The 23,832-nt window shown below is 43.8% G+C and overlaps 1 protein-coding gene across 4 annotated transcripts; it reads left to right on the forward strand.

Annotated features, from left to right (window-relative positions):
• Nucleotides 1–4,931: 4,931 nt before the first annotated feature.
• Nucleotides 4,932–10,663, forward strand: LOC125632230 (nuclear transport factor 2). Of its 4 annotated transcripts, none has more exons than XM_048840065.2 (5): nt 4,932–5,139; nt 7,803–7,924; nt 8,862–8,933; nt 10,073–10,171; nt 10,470–10,663. In XM_048840065.2, exons 2-5 carry the CDS (start codon nt 7,826–7,828, stop codon nt 10,581–10,583), a joined length of 384 nt encoding a protein of 127 aa, XP_048696022.1. In that variant the 5' UTR covers nt 4,932–5,139; nt 7,803–7,825; the 3' UTR covers nt 10,584–10,663. The 4 variants fall into 4 exon arrangements, with proteins under 4 accessions (XP_048696022.1, XP_048696021.1, XP_048696023.1 ...); XM_048840064.2 differs by lacking the exon at nt 4,932–5,139 and adding an exon at nt 5,201–5,370; XM_048840066.2 differs by lacking the exon at nt 4,932–5,139 and adding an exon at nt 5,201–5,356.
• Nucleotides 10,664–23,832: the final 13,169 nt, after the last annotated feature.

A 23,832-nucleotide genomic window follows, 5' to 3' on the forward strand; every position in this document is an offset into this window, starting at 1 on the left:
CTGGTCATATGTCCAACCTTCCACTTCTTGTAAGCTTCTTTTTTATGTTTAAGATCCGCTAGGATTTCACCATTAAGCCAAGCTGGTCGCCTGCCATATTTACTATTCTTTCGACTCATTGGGATGGTTTGTCCCTGTAACCTCAACAGGGATTCCTTGAAATACAGCCAGCTCTCCTGGACTCCTTTCCCCTTCAAGTTAGTCCCCCAGGGGATCCTGGCCATCCGTTCCCTGAGGGAGTCGAAGTCTGCTTTCCTGAAGTCCAGGGTCCGTATCCTGCTGCTTACCTTTCTTCCCTGCGTCAGGATCCTGAACTCAACCAACTCATGGTCACTGCCTCCCAGATTCCCATCCACTTTTGCTTCCCCCACTAATTCTACCCAGTTTGTGAGCAGCAGGTCAAGAAAAGCGCCCCCCCTAGTTGGCTCCTCTAGCACTTGCGCCAGGAAATTGTCCCCTACGCTTTCCAAAAACTTCCTGGATTGTCTATGCACCGCTGTATTGCTTTCCCAGCAGATATCACGAAAATTAAAGTCACCCATGAGAATCAGGGCATGCGATCTAGTAGCTTCCGTGAGCTGCCGGAAGAAAGCCTCATCTACCTCATCCCCCTGGTCCGGTGGTCTATAGCAGACTCCCACCACTACATCACTCTTGTTGCACACACTTCTAAACTTAATCCAGAGACACTCAGGTTTTTCTGCAGTTTCGTACCAGAAGCCACTAATAAGAGGAAAGTGGTTAATTTTTTCAGTGCTGGTTTATCTTTTTGGATCTTTGAATATAATGACTGTACCATACAGTACACTGAGCAATGTTTTTATCTTTATACTTTTTACCTTTTACTTCAGACATATTGAAGGTAATTTTCATGGGCCTGGAACTGTATTGTTTTCTGTGCTAGCAAATGAGTACGCTAATAAGAGAGGAATCAGCTGTGGACTCTATATGCTTTGTTACATAGTTGAGTGTAGCAATCAACCAAATGCAAGGATTAGATGGAAAACTGCCTAAATCTATTCTTTTAGCTAAATTCTATTGCAAACCAATTTAAAAAACAGAACAGCTGCAAACTAGGCCCTTCTTTACTCCTCTTCCATTAACCAGAACTCTAAACTTAGTTTTTCTCTAGAACAGCAGGTGACCATAACACTTAAAACAGTAAAAAGAAAAGGAGTACTTGTGGCACCTTAGAGACTAACCAATTTATTTGAGCATGAGCTTTCATGAGCTACAGCTCACTTCATCGGATGCAGCTGTAGCTCACGAAAGCTCATGCTCAAATAAATTGGTTAGTCTCTAAGGTGCCACAAGAACTCCTTTTCTTTTTGCGAAGACAGACTAACACAGCTGTTACTCTGAAACTTAAAACAGTGCAGAGAATGTACCTATCATCAGTCATCATAGAGAAACAAAGAACTCTAAACTCAGATCTTAGCTAATAAAGACAAGCTGAAAAGCCTTTTAATACAAATTTTTGTTTGTAATTACAGATAAATCTATTTGGGCATAAGCTTTTGCAGGCTGTAAGTGGGTTATAGCCCACAAAAGCTTATGCCCAAATAAATTTGTTAGTCTCTAAGGCAGGGGTGTGCAAACTTTTTGGCCTAAGGGCCACATCAGTGTTGCGAAACGGTATGGAAGGCTGGGTAGGGAAGGCTGCCTCCCCAAACAGCCTAGCCCCCATCCCCTCCCACTTCCCACTCCCTTACTGCCCCCCTCAGAACCCCCAACCCATCCTGCTCCTTGTCCCCTGATTGCCCCCTCCCGGGACCAATCAGGGGACAAGGAGCAGAGTGGGTTGGATGGGTTGGGGGTTCTGTATGCAACGGTCCCCTATCCAACCCCCCACCCCTCTGCTCCCTGTCCCCTGACTGCCCTGACCCCTATCCACACCCCCGCCCCGACAGTCCCCCTGGGACTCCCACGCCTATCTAACCCCCCATTCCTTATCCCCTGACCACCCTCCCCAGAACCTCCACCCCATCCAACCACCCTCTGCTCCCCGCCCCCTATCCAACCGCCCCCTGCTCCCTGTCCCCTGACTGCCCCCCAGGATCCTCTGCCCCTTATCCCACCCCCCTGCTCCCCATCCCCTTTCCATGCTGCTCAGAGTGGCAGGACTGGCTTATTAGAAAGCCACTGGAAGGTGGGCGGGTGCAAGCCGAGCTGCACAGCAGGAGTAGCGGGCCAGAACGCTCCCCACACGGTGGCGTGGCTGCGGGAGAGGGGCTGGGGCTAGCCTCTCCGGCTGGGAGCTCAGGGGCTGGGCAGGACGGTCCCGTGGGTCGGATGTGGCCCACGGGCCATAGTTTGCCCACATCTGCTCTAAGGTGCCACAAGTACTCCTTGTTGTTTTTGCTGATACAGACTAACACGGCTACCCCCTGAGATAAATCTATAACTTTCTTTTAAGACAAACAAAATAGTGTATTATGTAGTTAGAGTTATGTATCCATAAGAAGCCATCTTTCAGCCTTATCTACATAAGAGCTATGCTTTTTTAATCTGTCATGAGGTTTTAAAAACATCCCTCTACTTTTGGCCGAACATTTCTCATGGTTAGTCTCAGACATTGAGAACATTTTAGAAGTTAAATAAAATTGGGAAAGCAATTTCTGCATTATGCAACTGCATCCGATGAAGTGAGCTGTAGCTCACGAAAGCTTATGCTCAAATAAATTTGTTAGCCTCTAAGGTGCCACAAATACTTCTTTTCTTTTTGTAAAAAAATGTTACTTTTTCTCTTTATATTAATGAGTTTGAGTTAATAGTTTTTATATGAGTTTCTCTTTTACATACAAGGAATATTTTTCTACATAATTAGAATAATCTATTTAGGGAAATATGTGCAGCTTAAAGATGTATCAGAAAAGCACATACAAATATATAAAAAGTTTGTGAATTGAAAACTTTAACAGAATAAAAATAAATGCCAACATTTTCAAATGGGCCTTTAAAATTGTACCCATAAATGTTGATTAGGTCCATGTATAAATCCTGCATATACAAGAACAAAGGTATTTTGTAGGCATAAGTAGGGTAATTCAGCATCTAACTACCCAAATGGTCTAGGCAAACAAGTTTGCATGTGCAAATGTGAGTTTTACGTATGGGAAAAATTTTAGGGGCAATTTCAGAGGCCTAACATAAGAACATAAGAATGGCCATACTGGGTCAGACCAAAGGTCCATCTAGCCCAGCATCCTGTCCACCGACAGTGGCCAATGCCAGGTGCCCCACAGGGAGTGAACCTAGCAGGTAATGATCTAGTGATCTCTCTCCTGCCATCCATCTCCACCCTCTGACAAACAGAGGCTAGGTACACCATTCCTTACCCGTCCTGGCTAATAGCCATTAATGGACTTAACCTCCATAAATTTATCCAGTTCTCTTTTAAACCCTGTTATAGTCCTAGCTTTCACAACCTCCTCAGGCAAGGAGTTCCACAGGTTGACTGTGCGCTGAGTGACGAAGAACTTCCTTTTATTTGTTTTAAACCTGCCACCCATTAATTTCATTTGGTGCCCCTAGTTCTTATATTATGGGAACAAGTAAATAACTTTTCCTTATTCACTTTCTCCACACCACTCATGATTTTATATACCTCTATCATATCCCCCCTTAGTCTCCTCTTTTCCAAGCTGAAAAGTCCTGGCCTCTTTAATCTCTTCTCATATGGGACCTGTTCCAAACCCCTAATCATTTTAGTTGCCCTTTTCTGAACCTTTTCTAATGCCAGTATATCTTTTTTGAGATCAGGGGACCAAATCTGTACGCAGTATTCAAGATGTGGGCGTACCATGGATTTATATAAGGGCAATAAGATATTCTCCGTCTTATTCTCTATCCCTTTTTTAATGATTCCTAACATCCCAGTTGCTTTTTTGACTGCAGGTGCACACTGCGTGGATGTCTTCAGAGAATTATCCACGATGACTCCAAGATCTTTCTCCTGATTAGTTGTAGCTAAATTAGCCCCCATCATATTGTATGTATAGTTGGGGTTATTTTTTCCAATGTGCATTACTTTACATTTATCCACATTAAATTTCATTTGCCATTTTGTTGCCCAATCACTTAATTTTGTGAGATCTTTTTGAAGTTCTTCACAGTCTGCTTTGGTCTTAACTATCTTGAGCGGTTTAGTATCATCTGCAAACTTTGCCATGTCACTGTTTATCCCTTTCTCCAGATCATTTATGAATAGGTTGAATAGGATTGGTCCTAGGACTGACCCTTGGGGAACACCACTAGTTACCCCTCTCCATTCTGAAAATTTACCATTTATTCCTACCCTTTGTTCCCTGTCTTTTAACCAGTTCTCAATCCATGAAAGGAGCTTCCCTCTTCTCCCATGAGAACTTAATTTACGTAAGAGCCTTTGGTGAGGGACGTTGTCAAAGGCTTGTTTCAAAACTGTACCCAAAATGTTTTAAATACCATTTTTCCTTTTCTTCTCCCTCCCCATGAGTGAAATCTTTACATTCACAAGCATATCACTGAAAGTGTTGCTATTAAAGACTTGAACTCATGATTTTGCAGTTTCCTAGCAAAAATTAATTACACCAAACTTCCGCAAAGGTGCATCCTATATTTACATAATACCTTTCATCCTTGAGACTCCCAAAGCACACCACTGAAAAGCAGCCCACAACAGTTGTTTTAACAGGGCCCAGCAGAAGTATAAAAGTTTAGGAATAAACAAAAATAACAAGTAACTGAATATCCATAAAAAGAAAAGGAGTACTTGTGGCACCTTAGAGACGAACCAATTTATTTGAGCACCAGCTTTCGTGAGCTACAGCTCACTTCAAAGGATGCCATTCCATAGCCAATTGGAAATGCAGGTGCCCTTTACCCAGTTGAAATTTCAGATGAATACTTATACGCAATCAGGTCATCGGGCCTGACACCTTTACTCCGGTAAAGAGCGCTGTTGGATCTCTCACAACAAGACCTGGCCAGGGTCAGTTTTAGATCTAATAGAAAAGCTGGCGCGCCAAGAGCACAACGCAGGAGGCCGATTCAGCCGTGACTCCGAGAGAGAAGCGTGCCAACCGCCCCGCAGCACGGAGCCCGCTGGATCACGCCGTCTCAGCGGCACCCCGTGCCCGCCCTGAGCCCGTCCGGCGCGCGGTAATCAGCGCCCGAGCGGCGGTATCGGTTTCGCTCCTGACGCGGGGGTGTTCGCCCAGCAGCGGCGCTAGAGGCGGGCGCAGTTTCCCTTCCCACGGGGCGGCCGCCGCTGGGCCCTCGGACTGCAGCTCAAACCCGGCCCCGGGGCGCCACCTAGCGGCTCGCCAGCCCCGCCCCAACTACCACGTGCGCAGGGGCGCCTGAGCCGGGCTCGCAGGTAGCGGGCGGCCGGTGAGAGCGCGCGGGCGCGCGCCGGGTTGCGCGCGGCCGCCGCTGGCTGGGCTGAGCGGAGTCTGGGGACGAGCCGCTTCAGCGGGCGCCGCGCATTTTCTTCCCCAGGCTGGTCGCGTGGCAGGGGGAACCCGCTGGGGGCGGGGCAGGGCAGGCGGGATGGGTGGCGGCTGGTGCCGGGAGTGTGCCCCTTGCTCTTTCCTTCCTCGGGTCTCTGGCTGCACGTGCGCTCGGCCGCCCCCCCCAACCCCCTGCCTGGTTGCTTCTTTTTTTGGGGGGGGTTAGTCGCCTGTGGTCTGAGCCTGGGTGCAGCCTAGGGGGAGGCAGGCAGCCTGGGCGCCCAGCTAGGGAGGGGGACTGGAGGCTGCCCCTGAGCATGTGGGTGGGGAGGGATTTTTTTTTGCTGCCTTAGAGGAGGCTTTGCCAAATTCGCCGGCGCTGCACAGCGCTTGGCTTGGCAAACTGCCGCCAGCTCGACTCCCTTTCCCCTGTTGGGAAGGGGTTTACACACCGCGAGGCGGGGACGGGGGAGCCGCTTTCTTAAACCCATACAGTGTCTGGAGAGCAAGACCTGAAATCTCTTTCGCTAAGTTAGTGGTGTCCCCTGGAGCGCAGAGCTGCTCCCCACTGAAGAGGGACTTGACATTCTCACTACGCGAGGTTTTTTTTCTTTTCTTTTCTTTTTCCCCCCATATCTAGTGTGTTCAGGTTACAGGTAAACAACTGCTAGCCCCGGTGCTCTTTGATGCTCTTCAGGTCATCACCATTCTAAAGATCCTAGGGACCGAACTGCTCCCAGTGGCGTCTATGCAACCTCCTTGTGGTTATTGAGGTTGCACAGGCGGAACCGACTAACTTTTAAAAAACAGGGGTTTTTGTTCACTAAAATAGGAGAGATTCTGCTTCTCACTCAGTCTTAGGCTTGGTCTCTACTAGAAAATTAGGTTGGTTTGAGCAGTGTTGTTAAATCGACCTAAGTTCCCATGTAAACAGTGCTGGGTCTTCCATCCACCTAGCTACTGCCTCTTGGGGGGTGGATTACCTGTGCCAACGGGAGAACCTGTTGTAGTGTTTTAAGTGTAGACAAACCCTTCTGAGTTGATGAATCTGCAGGTCCAACTGTTAAGGGGCAGCAAAAACTTAAGTTACTACCATCAACAGACGTTCTTTCCACACGTTTTTTTCCTGTACGAACAAGTATGCTTTTCACAGTAGAACTGAACTTTAGGGCTTAAATCTATGGAGTCTCTATATCTGTAAAGTCTTTCACATGTCAAATCAGAGCCTCAGTTTTAGTCACACCTTCAGTTATCCAACTTTCATATCCTCTATCTTGTGCAGATGGTGGATCTCTTAGTGTTTGGGGGAGAGGGGCATTTTGGGTAATAGGCAGTGCATGTTAGTGTAATGGGGTATCCATGAACAGCAGCAAGAGAAAATTAGAAGTTGTGTGTTTTGTTTAAATTCACAAAAATGCCCCCCTTGAACAGAGATCCATTAGTTAGTTGTGGTGTACTTTTCATTTAGATACCTGTGTGTAATGCATGTAAAGCCTCCTACTTATTTTTATTTTTTTAAATTGTGATAGACCATGTGAGAGTCTCTCAGCGTGCCTTGTTTTAGCTTTCTTTTAAAAACTTAGATGTGAGCTTGAAAGAAAGTTTTTAAAGAATGAAAGGGTCTGAGATGGGCTTGTGGGTGCCTAAGAGGGATGTTTCCCAAGACTGAAGCTAAATAAACTTGTTAATGTGTTTACAAGACCACACCAAAAGAATGGAAAGCATTAAGGCCTCAATCCTGCAATGAGCTCTGTGCAACCAGATGCCCATTGAAGTCAATGGAACTCTACACTTGCATGGGGGGCACCCATAAGCAACTTGCTGCAGAATTGAGACTTAAACTGGCAGTTGAATTGCCTTAAAGAATCTTTATGGTGGCATTCTACTTCAAATAGTAAATAAGAAGTAAAATGATACATAATGTTGTGCCCTCTCACCAAGTGTGCTGCAGAAAAGATGTTCTCTTATCTTCTATTTCCTCTTTTCTCTGCAGTTTCCACTGACCTTGGTAATTTAGGATTATTGTAGACCATTGATACTCAGACCTCAGTGATTCAGGAGCCAAATTAGAAATCTACATTACCCAAAGAGCCACAGTAGTGTGAATTCATTGTTTCATTTACTGTAGTACTAGATACTCATATTTAAACAGTATGGCAGGGGAAATATTGTGTGCATGTGTGTAGATAGATGTATATATCAGCTAAAATTGGTTAATATAATAAAAGCATCCTGATTGATTAGTTAAATCAGTGTTTTAATATGTGCTGCAGAGAGCTGCAGGACACACATTAAAGAGTGACTTGTGGCTCCTCAGCCTCGGTCTGAGTATCACTGTTTTAGACTTAAAACTTCTAAATATTTGCCTTCTAGACAGACTTAGACAAAGAGCAAGAATGGCAGAGAGACCTATGTGGGAGCAAGTTGGAACAAGTTTTGTGCATCTTTATTACCAGCGTTTTGATACCAGTAGAGTAGAGCTAAGTGCTCTCTATGTAAGTATCAGTTTGACTTTGCTCAAACTTTTAACTTCCTCATTGATCATTTTAAATGATAAGTTATGGGCTTGACGTATTCTGTAGTCAAACTTCCACTACAAAGACAGTTTGTATGAGGCAATGTTTCTGTCTTGGATAGAATGGAATCAAGTACATATCCCCCCCAATTCTAATTCCTTAAACTGTCATTTTACCCTATAAAATATGATTCTTGGTAAATATTCCTCTCTTCTGTCAACAATTGTGGGATTTTTTTAAAATCCATTTTTCTGAGTAGCAGAAATGTCAGGGCGAGGGAGTGGGAGTTGTTGTTTCACTTGCTGGAGAACTTGAACTATGAGAGATCTGTCACAGTGAAGAAACATCAAAAACTAAAAGGGGAAGTGGTGAAATTTGCTTTTTTAAAATTTTCTTAACTTGATTCTGCCATTCTTCCATATGAACTGTAGGCCCTCTTAAGACCTCTGTGGGGAAACAGAAAGAAGTTCTTAAAGTGGGGTGAGGATTGAATATGAAAACCCTACAGCCCTAGTGTAAGTGATGGCAGAAGCTAGGCCAAAAATAGAATGGGTGGGTCTACTTCTTGAAAGCTTGCTTGACTCTGCCAGTATCTCCCTTTCTGATCACAAGCTGTACCATTTTTGATAACTTATTAGTCATGTTCTGCATAATTTCCAGTTGTAACAAATACTCATTTGCTAGTGACTAAATTAGATTACCAAACGCTTCATGTGTATCTCTAGGATTCTTTAAGCCAGTGTTTCTCATGGACCAGTGCCAGTCCCTGACACAGTTTAGGAAGGCAGCAAGCTGGTACCTAGTATCAAAAAGGTTGAGAAACACTGCTTTAGGCTACATCCCTCAGACCTTTCAATCTTACCTCGTTTCTGTAACATTGACATGAATGACTTAGACACTTTGTTCTCTTTTTCAGACAGATGCTTCTTGCTTGTCCTGGGAAGGACAGCAATTCCAAGGAAAAACAGCCATCATGGAAAAGCTGATGGTATGCTTCTGTATATGTTAAAAGTGGTTTTAAAAAACAAAACAAAACAAAACTCTGAACTGCTTTGTTGTCTCAGGATTGAAAAACCAATTAAACCTGCACGCTTCCATGTGATTACAGGTAGTACAGAGAACACCTGTACCTGAGTTGCAGAACTTTTCAGAGTTCAAAAAAATCTGATTGCTGCAATGAAACTGATGTTAAAATTGCATTGTAAGGTTCCATGTTCGTTCAATAACATCTGCTTAATTTACAAGTCAAATATATTTTTTCAAAGTGCCAGCACCTCAAAGTTAAGCTGAGTTCTTTCCTTGCTCTTCCCTACAAATAAGATGTTCTGCAGGCTGAATTCAGCCCTCTGTTATGCCTGTGAAACCTTGTTACTGTAGTTGAGGGATGAATTTGGCCCTGTAGTTGAAACTTAATGCACAGATCTGTTGATGGATGAGGCAGTATAAAATCTAACTCTCTTAGCTAGGTCTGCTCTGCTAACCGGAATCAAACATATTAAACTTGTTGGTAAGTTTCAGCAGATAGGGTTCTGAATACACACGGGAAATAAGAGTAACTGAGTAAGAAGTTGCCATTTCTTACAATAGTCACTTTTTAGTTTGAGTAAACAGTACAAAAGTGTTAAGATGCAGCATATTTAAACACCCACTTATTAAAACTTTCTTAATATCTAATCCTTTTGTTGTTGTTAAAGAATCACATACATAGATCTGTATGCCAGTTGACCATATGGAAATTGGTCGTCTTGTGATATGAGGAAAGAAATATTTAGAAAATTTGTCTTCCCTACAAGATCATTGAGCAGGATTATTATACAGTGTTACAGGGGGGATTTCCATTCCCTCACTTGACACAATAATACACTTTTCTAAAGCACAATATTATAGTTAACTATACTAAACGTTGACTTTTTTCTATCAGATTTGCTTTTGTTTGCACTATTAAGACTTGACATTCATATGGCCAATTAGTATTTTGTGTATTAGCTGCATTGTATGTCTAACTCTCTTGGATCAGGGACCACGTAGAGTACCAAGTACACTGCTGGAGCAGAAATATTAACGGAGTCAAATACTTGCATTAATATGTTTAGTGTTTGAGTTTCTTTTTTAATCCCTCCTGAACAGAGCCTTCCATTCCAAAAAATCCAACACAGCATAACATCTCAAGATCACCAACCAGCGCCTGATAACTGTATACTTAGTATGGTGGTTGGTCAGCTGAAGGTGAGACTGGCAAACTGTAATGCTTTGACTAGTATGTAAGGAGAAGCTTGTTGGTCTTAGAAATACTGCATTCTGCTACTGCATTTAAATAGTTTTGTAATTAAAAAGAATTCCTGTTTGAGCGTGAGGTAATACCACTAATGCTGTGTCTTGATGTCAGTTGAATAGACTTGAAAAGAAAGGCAGTGGATATTTGATACAAGCTATGCTAATAGACTTGAGTAGTTGGAGGGGGTTTGGCTTGGATATGTGGGCTATACGTCCTACTTCTAACTTACTATTTTATTTATTTATTTAGGTGGATAATGACCCAGTGATGGGGTTCCACCAGCTGTTTGTTCTCAAGAATATTAGTGACAATTGGGTTTGCACCAATGATATATTTAGACTGGCCCTGTACAACTTTGCTTGAATATTTTTCTGTTCTCAAATGTCTGTTTCTACTACCACTTTCAAATCTGACACAAAAATAAATAAATTGTTTAAATTGTTCTGTGGTGGTTTATGCAGTCTGTTGATTAAAAGACCATGCACTTGCTAGCTTGTGCTTCTCTTCCCGTCTCCTAACCATATCTTGGTGTAATATTGGCTTGTAAACTGTAGACAGCAGGAATGTGAATTGTTTCTATATTATCATAATGATAGCAAGTTTCCAGAGTCTACAATTTACTATCTATGAACTATAGTTTTCTAGAAAAGAGTTAAGTATCAGAGGGGTAGCCATGTTAGTCTGGATCTGTAAAAGCGGCAAAGAGTCCCGTGGCACCTTACAGACCAACAGACGCACTGGAGCACAAGCCTCCGTGGGTGAATACCCACCTTGCCAGATGCATGACAAAGTGGATATTCACCCACAAAAGCCCACGCTCTAACACGTCTGCCAGTCCATGGCGCCACAGGACTCCTCGCCGCCTTTCTATAAAAGAGTTGGCAGCACAAACTCCATGTAAGTACTTCATAGCTATGGGATGATCAGTGGTTGTGTCTCATGAAATGCACTTTTCAAATCCAGTACTTTCAGAGAATGTGAAAGCAGTGCAACTTGGTATAAAATTTGTATATGAACATAAGTAGTAGCGGTAAGTGCTTCCATTACAAACTTTGGGCCATGTTCTCCCTTCTCGGCAAGGGGGAGAAGGGAGCACCTAAAGCACTTTCACAGATTAAAGTCAATCCTCCATTTTCTGCTCCCTGATTATTCAGCGTACAGGAGCATTCACAGCATGCTAGACAAACACAGAGGAAGACATGTATGCACTTGGGAGCAGCGACCTCTATAAAACAGGAAGGGAATGGCAATGGGACACACTGTGCAAGCAGACTGATAAGGATGATAAGCACAAGTCTTATTAAAATTTTGGTGGTTGTCCTTTTTGCTTAAACACTAGAGCCTGGATCCAGAGCCAGATTAAGTATTTAATCACTTAAGTCCCAATTTTTAGGCACCATTGTGATTCACAAAACCTCCACTTAGGAGCCACTCAACCACATAGTCCCCAAAATTCACTCAGCATCTAAACTTGTACTGTAAGTGTTCTCTAGCTGCCTATGTTGCTGCCTCTAGGCATGCACACTGCTGCCTCACTTTAGGTATCTAGACACCTAAGCTCTATAAACCAGGGAAAGAGAGATGAAGGAGCACATATCTCACCCCTAAGGCCTGATCTGGTAGCTATGGTCAGAGTTTCTTGTGTTCCACTATGGATAAATATTATTGAGTCAGAGAGATTCCCTAGCCTGGAGTTTAAGGCACCAGCATGGGAGGCGGGAGATCCAGGGGCCAGTTGCCCTGCTACGGTGACTACTTACACACAGCAGCACAGATTCCTCAGGAAAGGTTGAGGAAGGTCCTTATCAGCATATCCTGTAGCTCAGTAGTTAGAGCCCCCTCAGACAGAGAGAATTTGAAAAGGGTCTTCCCTTCTGATGGAGAGGGGGACTTGAACCCAGGTCTCTCATATCCCAGCTGATTGTGCTAACCATTGGGCTGAAAGTTAAGAGGAGCATCACTTCCTCTGGTTGTTTTGCATGGAGAGAAGTGTCTGCTTCACTCTCTTTTAAGAAGACCAGGTGTGTAAACCACCTGACTCCGAGAGGGATTCCTGATTGCTGATAAGGCACCTATCGGTGCTAATCTCCCAGAGAGGGGCAGGCCTTAGAACACACCCCTCTTGTCAATATCCTCCATTGGCTAGTTTGGGCAGCCCTCTATGTGTAGGGAGCCTACATACCTAACTCAGGCTTTGAGAATCCCATTGTTCCTTTAATTCTCCTGGTGTCTAAAAGTTAGATGTGGATCCAGGCCCTGATGCCTCATATTGAGTTAGTAATTCACTCTGCTAGTAGCCCCACTGGTTTCAGTGGAACTACTTGGCAGACGAAGATACTATGTAACATGAGTAAAGATTAGAGAACCATACTCAGCAGGGAGCACAAGTGAGTACTACTTACTGTGAGTAAGCCTTGCTGAATCTAGCCCCATATCAGGGGGCATCTTTTAACACATAGCACTGCCAAAGGTACATGGCAGTAGTAGCCTACCATATTCTGACTTCTGAGAGCCTGGTTATAGGACAACAAATTGGAGTTGGGTATTGAGAGGGCATGTCAGTTCCAGGAAAGAGACCTAACCATGGCTTCTTATTCTCCCATTCTAGAGCTAATCTTAAGGATATGTGTATCATCTGCTTGTATCTACTCCCCTTACGTGCATGCTAAAACAGTGGGGCCAGGGATTGTGACAACAAAAGAAGCTTTTTTGTTTTTAAAATAGGAAGAAAATAGTGAGACCAAAAGTCACTTCATGGATGGGGGATGAGTAACTGGAATCCCAGGATGGGGAGATGGAATGTAGTAGGACTCCTCATAATACCAGCTAGCTCTTACAGAGTACTTTTCATCATTAGGTGTCAAAGGGCTTCACAAAACAAGTCAGTAGTCTCCCCATTTTACAGATAGGGGTAAAATGGACAGAGAGGTGAAGTGACTTTCCAAAACTCACTCAAAAGTCTAGTGGCAGAGCTGGGAATAGAACCTAGGCCTCATGAGTTAAGCCCATGCTCTATCCCAGGGGTGGGCAAACTTTTTGCCCTGAGGGCCACGTCCGGGTTCCAAAAGTGTATGGAGGGCTGGGTAGGGAAGGCTGTGCCTCCCCAAATAGCCTGGTCTCCTCCCCCTCCCACTTCGCACCCCCTGACTGCCCCCCTTAAAACCCCTGATCCATCCAACCCCCCCTGCTCCTTGTCCCCTGACAGCCCCCTCCTGGGACCCCCCCAACTCCCCCTCAGCATCCCACCCCCTATCCAACCCCCCCTGCTCCCTGTCCCCTCACTGCCCCAACCCCTATCCACACCCCCACCCCCTGACAGGCCCCCGAGACTCCCCACCTGTCCAACTGCTTCCTGTCCCCTGACTGCCCCTGGTACCCTCTGCCCCTTATCTAACCCCCCAGCTCCCATACCATGCCTCTCAGAGCAGCAGGACTGGCAGTCACGCCGCGCAGCCGGAGCCAGCCATGCCACCGTGCTGCCCAGCAGGAGCTTGCAGCCTTGCCGCCCAGAGCGCTGGTGGCATGGTGAGCTGAAGCTGTGGGGGAGAGGGGGACAGCAGGGGAGGGGCTGGGTGCTAGCCTCCCTGGCCAGGAGCTCAGGGGCCAGGCAGGACAGTGTTGGATCATATTAAAAAAGTTCTGTATTAAAATCACAAATGAGTTTGATTCCCCATAGTTTAAATTCCAGGGTATTACTAATTAAGAGGTCTCTTGGTTTTTGGTACTGTTTCTCTCTCTCTATGTGTGAAACTTGCAAGCTGCTAATTGCGTTAGTACATTCTAAGACAGAGTCTGTTCTCAAAGCAATTCTTTATAATAACAACTACTCACACAGAGAGAGACTCAAAACAATACTCTGTAACAACAGAAACAGCACCCAGAGACTCATCTTGCTTTGTTAACAATTGTGATTAAAATAGAGATAGAGGATGTATGTGGATGGATGCTTGGTGTTGATAATAACTGAATGATCAGGGAGGTGCCAGCCTAAGAATCCAGTGTCCATCGGCTGAAGAAGGCGTCAAGTGGAAATAACCAGAGGACCCCCGGAGGGCAGACTGGAATCCACCCAACAGCCTCAAGAATGGGAGAACCACAGAACAAGATAACATCTAGCAGCGCGGAGACATCAGGAATGTGCTATCTGCTGATTGATTCAGCAACAGCATGACGAAGCAATTCCCATAGACTGGCATAGGAAGAAATTCCTATAAAAATGGACTCTAGAAAGTGAGAACTTTGGGGTCTGATTCTGCAAACCAACTTCCAGGAGCACCAGATGTGCATCTGACGAGGCCCTGCTCCCTCCTCATGTCCAGGCCACCTGGCCAGTCGCTTGGCATGAGCAACTCTAAGGCTGGTAACTATGGTAACAACCTGCAGAACCTGTGTGTGTGTATGAATGAATGTGTGAATAAATATGAGATTGAATGGAATGTTATAGCTATAACTAACTGCTTACTATGATTCTTTCTGTATTCACATTAAATGTGGTATTTTGCCTTTTTCCCTTTAATAAGATCCCGCTGGTTTTTATTTTATTGGTATAACAATGGTCCCGTGGGCCGTAGTTTGCCCACCTCTGCTCTATCCCCTAGGATGCATTCCCTCCTTCATTGGATATAGAGGAAATGGGATAAGATGGGACTATATATTTCTCATTTAGTAAGGCCAACACTATCCTGTGCTAAAATCCTTTAACAGAATGTCCGCTAATTAATTACAGCCATGGCCTTGTGCATAACTGCCCCCCCCCACCCTTTTTTTTAATTGCACTCCAGAATCTAAGCTTTAACTTTATAATGTCTCTAGATGTTGTTCTTTTGAAGGTAACTTTAAAAATGTGTCTAAAATGTAAACCAATGTGGTAATATCTGCCTTAGAGCTTTTGTTGCATGCTGGCTGAACACTAAGAGCCATGTCAATGGAACATTAACTCTGACAGCTAGTGAACTTAATATGTCTCTTCATTAGCTATTTCACTTATTACCGTTTTAACAGAAAGATTAGACTAATGTGATGGATGTAATGGCATTTGCTGGAGTGGGCTGCAATGAGGGTAACTAGTTGCTATCACAATCTACTATACTTGTAATGGAGGTGGAAGAAAGGAGGTACATCCACTCTTCAATAGCAATAGGTTTGAAGGAGGTGGAGGAGGAAACTGTGGCTGATAAGGGACTTGTGTTTGCAGCAGACCGAGAGCAGCATGCAGAGTTCCTCTCTTGTCTATCATAGGAACTCAACATGGCAAACTGCAGGGGACCCTGGAGTGGAGGTGGGAGCAAATAGGACTTCTGAAGAGCCACAGACTCCTCCCACTCTTTATTCTCACCATCCTCTGCCGTCTTTATGCACTTAAGCTATCAGAGCATGAGAGGACTGGACTAGCCGTGCATTGAGGGGGAGAAGGGCTTACGGAGAGGGATACCAACCACATAACCTCGGACTAATTGTTACATGGGATCTCAATCGTATTGAGTTTCACGATATACTCAGTGCACTCCTACACTCTAATTTAGAACCCTAATATATTGGATCAGTAGTTGGCCAATGGATATTTATACATATAAAATACATAAATACAATACAAAAATTATATTTAGATATGTTCTGATATCAGATGGAGCATAATAATCATTTATCAAAAAAACCAACTGCACAAACTGAGGTCATAGGCATCCTCACACTTTAAATTTCCTATGTGTGGTGTTGTTTTTTAATTGGCTTTTGGCACTTGCAAGCTAACTATTGCACTATAAAAGGAAACTTTACCCTCTTCGCATTATACATAGGACAATCCTGAACATGAATAGAAACAAAACACACCCTAATTGACAACCCTCCTAAGTGGGGGGAGGTATAGCTCAGTGGTTTGAGCATTGGCCTACTAAACCCGGGGTTGAGTTCAATCCTTGAGGGGGCCATTTAGGGATCTGAGGCAAAAATTGAGGATTGGTCCTGCTTTGAGCAGGGGGTTGGACTAGATGACCTCCTGAGGTCCCTTCCAACCCTGATATTCTATGAACCTCCAAGAATGCCCTATTTTATTATTCCCAGATGGTAACTAGAGGCTCTCTTACGACCTTTTGTCATATTAAAAAAGACTGTCAAACTGGAGATTGTCTTTCTTCAATATCACTAGCACAGAAGCTGTGAGTCAGACAAAAATAATTTCTCTCTTCTAACAAGAAAACATACAGCAATAGATACTATAGAATATGAAGCCAATGCACCTAGGAAAGTTTACAGAGCTCTGTTGGAGCTATATGCCCAACTAAACAAGTGGTCATAAAAATTAGGTCAACCCTTGGATGAGGATACCTATAAGAAAGGGGTTGTAAGAACATTACATCTTGCGCACCACTTCACGCAGTTGTACTAAATTGGTAATTCCAAATCCCAATGAAACTTGTCCTCACACCAGAAACGAGTCTCAGTCTTTAATGTACTCAGCTCAGACATATACAGTAAATCCTCATTTAAAGTCGTCCCGGTTAACATCGTTTCATTGTTACATTGCTGATCAGAGAACATGCTCGTTTAAAGTTGCACAATGCTCCCTTATAACGTTGTTTGGCAGCTGCCTACTTTGTCCACTGCTTGCAGGAAGAGCAGCCCATTGGAGCTTGATGGAGGGGGCTTGGAACCAGGGTGGACCGGCAGCCCCCCTATCAGCTCCCTGCTCCCCTAAATTCCCTGTGCGGCAGCCACCCAGCAGCTATCAGTTGCTGGCAGTTCAGCTGTCCCTCCCGCCACTGCCATGTGCTGCTCCTGCCCTGCCTTGGAGCTGCTCTGGGGAGCTTCCTGCTTGCTGTGGGGAGAAAGAGGGGGACTAATGTCAGGGTGTCCCCCTCCCTCCTGCTCCTGCAGCCCACTTACCCCATCTCCATAGAACGGGGTGGGGGCATGACAGGGCTCAGGAGGGAGGGAGCTGCCGGTCTCAACTTGCTGAGCTAAGTAAAAAGGCAATGTACTTAGAGTGGGGTGAGTGTACTTAAAGGGGAAATGCGCATCTCTCACACACACAGGGTGTGTGTCTCTGTCTCTGTCTGCCATGCTGTCTCCCCTCCCTCCATTTGTGCTGCCTTGTAGAGTGTGAGGATACATTAACAACAATGAGTTAACCCTTGAGAGCTCAGCTGTTCTAGTTCATCATTTAGCAGTAAGGCATTCCCTGGAAAATATCCCACTCTCTTCCACCCTCTGACTTCACAACCTCCATCAAGCTTCACAATCATCATTGCTGTGTACAGTATTAAATTGTTTAAAACTTATACTGTGTGTATATATATATATATATATATATATATGTAAATGGGGGGGTTAGGTTCCAGAGAATTTTTTTCACCAGACAAAAGACTATATTATGTTTTTTGTCTGGTGAAAAAAATTCCCTTGAACCTAACTGCCCCCCTGCCCCCCGCCATTTACATTAATCCTTATGGGGAAATTGGAATCGCTTAACATCGTTTTGCTTAAAGTCGCATTTTTCAGGAATATAACTACAACGTTAAGCGAGGAGTTACTGTACTGGAAAGGCTGACAGACACACTGCTCCATGTCTTAGGATCATAGATCCTTGAATTAATTCTGATCTAAAGTATAGCAAGGATTGTTGAAAAGCAAGTATAGGTAACCTGCTTATTACACTATATATTTTTTTGACATGCATAGTGCAGAATTGATTGTGCTGTTACTTCTAGCAATCCAACATGCTAAATCACAACAGGATATATAAGCTACCAGCCCTTTGTTTAGGAAGAGATGCTGGGGCTTTGAGGTCAAATGCCAAGCTCAGGAGAGCAGTGCTGCAATCACTGTGCGACTGATGCAACTTAACTCCCCATTCCCACCATCCTGAGGGGATACTGCTTGCCAGTCACCTACAGTGGGATCCACACTGACACGTACTCGAAAAAGAAGGAACAGTTACTTACCCCACAGTAACTGTGGTTCTTTGAGGTGTTGTAGTCTGTGTGGATCCCATGACCCGCCCTATGTCCCTGTTGAGTTTTGTCACTGACTTCAGTGACAACAGAGAGACAAGATGAGCGAGGTAAATATCCTGGGACTGAGATGGCTACAACTTCAGTGACAAAAGGACAGTTTCCATATAGAGAATAAAAGTAATCTTTTTACCTCTTTCATCCAGTTAGGGTTGGCCCTCTTGAAGTAACTTTAGAAGCCTCTGATTTGACAGCTCGTTTCTGTGGTCTTAATTGTTCACATCAGTTGACGTTTGTGAATGTACATTTCTACTTTTAGGGCTTAGCTACACTTGCGAGTTACGGTGCAATAAAGGCATCCTGGGTGCACTAGCTCACTAGCATCCACACCGGCAAGGCTCATAGAGCGCTCTGACTCCACGGCTACAGCGCTGCTGGTACTCCACCTCGGCAAGTGGAATAACGTTTGCTGCACCCTCGCTGGGGTGCTGCAGCACCAGTGTGAACGAGGTGTTGCTTTACTGCACTCTGATCAGCCTCCGGAAATGTCCCATAATCCCCTTAAGTCAAGTGGCCACTCTCGTCATTGTTTGGAATCGGCTGTAGGAATGCAAAAATGCCCTTTGAAAGCGCCGTTTCTGACAGCCGGCTGCTTATCTGCTCCGAGACAAAGCAACCATTAGTGTGGAATGCTGTGTGAGAGAGAGAGAGAGAGGCAGGGGTTGAGGGGGGTCTGCTGCTGTCTGAACTTACAAGACAGCATGCTGACATGCTCTCAGACTCCCCAAAACCCACTCTCTCTCCCCCCACATACACACAACACATTCCCTGTCACACTCCACCCTCCCCAAATTTGAAAAGCACGTTGCAGCTACTTGCATGCTGGGATAGCTGCCCAAAATGCACCACTCCCAATGCCACTGCAAGTGCCGCATATGTGGCCACGCCAGTGCGCTTGAAGCTGTCAGCGTGGACAGACTGCAGCGCTTTCCCTACTGCGCTCTACAAAGGCTGGTTTAACTCAGAGCGCTCTACGTCTGCAAGTGTAGCCATGCCCTAAGTTACTAGTTTTTGCTCTTCCATTTGAGGGTCTTAAGTTATTCAGTTCAAAGACTGTTGAGTTTGACACTAAACTGGGAGGCGTGGTAGATACGCTGGAGGGTAGGGATAGGATATAGAGGGACCTAGACAAATTGGAGGATTGGGCAAAAGAAATCTGATGAGGTTCAACAAGGACAAGTGCAGAGTCCTGCACTTAGGACAGAAGAATCCCATGCACCACTACAGACTAGGAACCGAATGGCTAGGCAGCAGTTCTGCAGAGAAGGACCTAGGGTGACAGTGGACGAGAAGCTGGATATGAGTCAACAGTGTGCCCCTGTTGCCAAGAAGGCCAATGGCATTTTGGGATGTATAAGTAGGGGCATTGCAGCAGATCGAGGGATGTGATCGTTCCCCTCTATTCAACATTGGTGAGGCCTCATCTGGAGTACTGTGTCCAGTTTTGGGCCCCACACTACAAGAAGGATGTGGAAAAATTGGAGAGAGTCCAGCGAAGGGCAGCAAAAATTATTAGGGGTCTGGAACACATGACTTATGAGGAGAGGCTGAGGGAACTGGGATTGTTTAGTCTGCAGAAGAGAAGAATGAGGGGGGATTTGATAGCTGCTTTTAACTACCTGAAAGGTGGAACCAAAGAGGATGGATCTAGACTATTCTCAGTGATAGCAGATGACAGGACAAGGAGTAATGGTCTCAAATTGCAGTGGGGGAGATTTAGGTTGGATATTAGGAAAAACTTTTTCACTAGGAGGGTGGTGAAACACTGGAATGCGTTACCTAGGGAGGTGGTGGAATCCCCTTCCTTAGAAGTTTTTAAGGTCAGGCTTGACAAAGCCCTGGCTGGGATGATTTAGTTGGGGATTGGTCTTGCTCTGGGCAGGGGGTTGGACTAGATGGCCTCCAGAGGTCCCTTCCAACTCTGATATTCTATGATTCTATGATTCTATAAAAGAGATGTTACTATTTTTGTGTGTATGACCACCCTACCTAAGTTAAATAGGTGCTACAAATTATGTATAGTGGCAGCCATACTCTCACTGTCATAAGGAGAGATATGCTCCGATTTCAGAATTTCTGAATTCTTCAAGTTTCAGAGTAGCAGCCGTGTTAGTCTGTATCCGCAAAAAGAAAAGGAAGACTTGTGGCACCTTAGAGATTAACAAATTTATTTGAGCATAATAGCATATTTATTATGCTCAAATAAATTTGTTAGTCTCTAAAGTGCCACAAGTCCTTCTTTTCTTTTTGTGAATTCTTCAAGAGTCACAAACAATGACAGTGACCATTCGGGTGATAGGTTAGAGACCTCAGATCTAGATTTTGCTGCTTGGTGGTTACCTTCTGAGTTTTGCCTACAACATGTAGGGATCATTTCTGACTCCTCAGTGCTATGTATTATTACTCAATAAGAGTTTGTATCCTTCTTCCTAACCCTTCTAATCCTCCTGCAGCAACCTTATCATGCAATTCTGCTTCAGCAGGATGTTGATTCATTCATTGTTGCAGAAGTAATGGAACCCATTCCATCTGATCTGCAAAGAACTGGCTTCTATTCCAACTGCTTCTTGATTCTTAAGGGGTCAGACATATTGTTCTCACAAAACTTGGTTTTCTTAAGGAACTATATTTTAGAAAGTATCCAGGGTAAACAACTTCTTTCCTTTACCAGGACTGAGTCCAGGATCTTGTTTTGAAGAACAGACTTTCATTTAACAATCCAACATTTTCCCATCCAATCCAACAGTCTCTCACAAATGATCTCTGTTTCATGATAGGGAAGAGTTACTATTCAGAAGCTCTTTGTGGAACAGCTACCGTTCTGAGGATATTTACAAATCTCTATCAGTGCTCACTACTTTGCCACCAGAGACTTCAGGCCTCTCCTTAGCTGGATGACGGGCTACCAGAGACCAAGTGCAGACAGCTTGCTCTGTAATTCTGGCATAGTGTTCTATCTCAAAAGGGGGGAAGGGAGGGAGAAAAAAACAGAAGTCGATTAACTGCTTGCTCCCCTCCTCCCCCGCGGAAAAGAGGGGTGAGGTGTTTCATGCCAGCCACACCTCCTGGCAGAGTCTAACCGTCAGAGTTTAAACGCTGACAGCCTGTGACGGGGTAAAAGGGAAAGCCTGCCCTCTTGTACTCCCTTCTAGCCACGCTTGGCTTTGCAATATGCTGCCTTAGTGTCTGCTCAGGTTCTTTCACTCAATTATCCAGGCCAGATTAGTTCAAATATATAGCCCTTTTGTGAGAACGGTTTACTAATTTTTTTTAGAGTGTTACTCACTTTTTTAGTTGCTCAAGCTCACACTCACTCTGCATCCATGTAAGAGTCCTGGTCAGTTTCATTCCCCTGTTCAGGAAGCCCCAGCCCTCCTCCTGGTGCAGGCTTATACTCTGAACAGTCCCTCCATCCCCAGCTCTCCTCTTTAGAGCTGGAGTTGTACTTTAGACCAGCTGCAGGGCCACAGCCCACTTCTCCTCCAGCTGGCACTATTTCCCAGTAAGTCTTTTTGGCCCCAGGCTAGGAAGGCTCAGCAGACAGATCCTCTCCTACTGCTGCCTCCCATTCTGAGGGAAGGCACAGAGTACATTCATTCTTTTCCCCCATAGTTTGTCCCAGTTGGTTGGGATCGAAGTGACCTCTGCCCCACCCATTCTGCAGAAAAAACCTTAAAGAAACCATACTCTATGTCTTAACTGTTCTCCTGGAACCATCTTCCTGTCTCCCAACACCTAACTCTGCCTTCCCTCCACTCTAAAAATTCCCAGAATTTATTGACACACACCACAGATAAGGTGTTGATTGACCACTAGTCATTATTACTCTTAAGGGAAAAAGAACAGGAGTACTTGTGGCACCTTAGAGACTAAAAAATTTATTAGAGCATAAGCTTTCGTGGGCTACAGCCCACTTCATCGGATGCATAGAATAGAACATATAGTAAGAAGATATATATATATATACATACAGAGAAGGTTAATTAGCCTCTTACAGTTTGTATGGCAACTTCCACCTTCTCTGTATGTATATATATATATATCTTCTTACTATATGTTCCATTCTATGCATCCGATGAAGTGGGCTGTAGCCCACGAAAGCTTATGCTCTAATAAATTTGTTAGTCTCTCAGGTGCCACAAGTACTCCTGTTCTTTTTGCGGATACAGACTAACACGGCTGCTACTCTGAAACCTACTCTTAAGGGGACAGTCATCTTGTGATACATGGGCTAATCTACATCAAGAATGGACACCTCACTCCGAAGATGATCTTCCTAGTGTCTAGCACTTCAGAAGAAGAAGTGAGCTTCAGGCACATATTGACAAACCTTCCTATACGACATTCCATGGGGACAATGTGGTGGTAAGACCCCACAAAGTTAATTTTTAACTTTAACTGGTCTCAGAATTTTATCTAAACCAATCAATCAGCCTGCCTGTCTTCTTCCTGAAGCCACACTTGGCAGTAAGAGAAAATAAATTATATACACTACATGTATCCAGGACACTTCTTTATTATATCGACAGAACCAAACCTTTCAGAGTGATGTCCTTTTTATTTTGAGCCATATCTGGGCATTCTGAAGGTCAGGCCATCTCTTCACAGACTCTTTTAAATAGCACCATTAGTTCCCAGCTTTTATATATACAGATGGGTAGTTCTGAAAGTCTATTAATTCCTTATTGTTACCTTTAATTCTAAGTGTTATTTGAAATGGTAAATCCTTTATACAATATGATCCTAATTCTCATGACCCAATGCACTCTCTTTTTTTTTTATACAGGGGTCATTTAAAGACAAAATTAGCCTTTAATCTATCTTTCTTGGGAAAAAATGGTTTTGATAAATGTTATTTTCCATAGCAACGAAGCTGATACTAGTATATCTGACAAATACAATTAATAGTGATTAATACAGATTTTCTTATGGAAAACTTTACATTATACTGAAGTAATACAAGATTTAAAAAGAGAAAAGTATTTGATTTTCTTATATATAACTTATTATAAGAGGTAACATGAATGAAAGAAAAGATTGTCATAGGATCATGGTCTTAGTAATGCATAAATGCAGAGGCAATGTCAAGATATTTCCAAAGCGAAAACAATTGATCCAGGGATAAATATAATGGGTGAGTTAATTGGGCCTAATTACTTTATTTCTAATATACCAAATTAATTGTTTAAATTTACTAATATTAACTGATGAATACTGGCACTGTATGTTGACAGATGCTCACTATACCATTATTTATCTGCTTTATTCTGATTGACTTAGACAAAAAGATCCATTGTGCACTTCAGTCAGTTAGAGTCTACATTTTAATGAGTTCTCAATTAAAGATTTAATGTAGACAAGGAAAGAACATCTAAACTAAAACTCAGGCTTTCTAGAAATAACAATGTTTCACAGCAGAGTGTTAAAACAGAAAAAAATTATGATGAAATGGATATACCAGCCATGTTAAATTTATGTTAAACAAGAAAGAAAAGCCTTCCGGAAAAGAGCTTCTCTGTTGCAAAATGATATTTTGATTTTACAAGGTGAATTGTCTACACGAACATTTAGTTTGTGGCAAGTCTATATGTAGTAGCTAGCCA

This window comes from Caretta caretta, chromosome 2 (genome assembly GCF_965140235.1).
Source record: "Caretta caretta isolate rCarCar2 chromosome 2, rCarCar1.hap1, whole genome shotgun sequence".
In the NCBI taxonomy this organism is placed as follows: domain Eukaryota; kingdom Metazoa; phylum Chordata; order Testudines; family Cheloniidae; genus Caretta; species Caretta caretta.

Coding starts and splice junctions, on each gene's coding strand:
- LOC125632230 (XM_048840065.2), top strand. CDS start 7,826: ATGGCAGAGAGACCTATGTGGGAGCAAGTTGGAACAAGTTTTGTGCAT. Junction 7,925..8,861: donor TAGAGCTAAGTGCTCTCTAT/GTAAGTATCAGT, acceptor TCTCTTTTTCAG/ACAGATGCTTCTTGCTTGTC. Junction 10,172..10,469: donor TGGTGGTTGGTCAGCTGAAG/GTGAGACTGGCA, acceptor TTATTTATTTAG/GTGGATAATGACCCAGTGAT.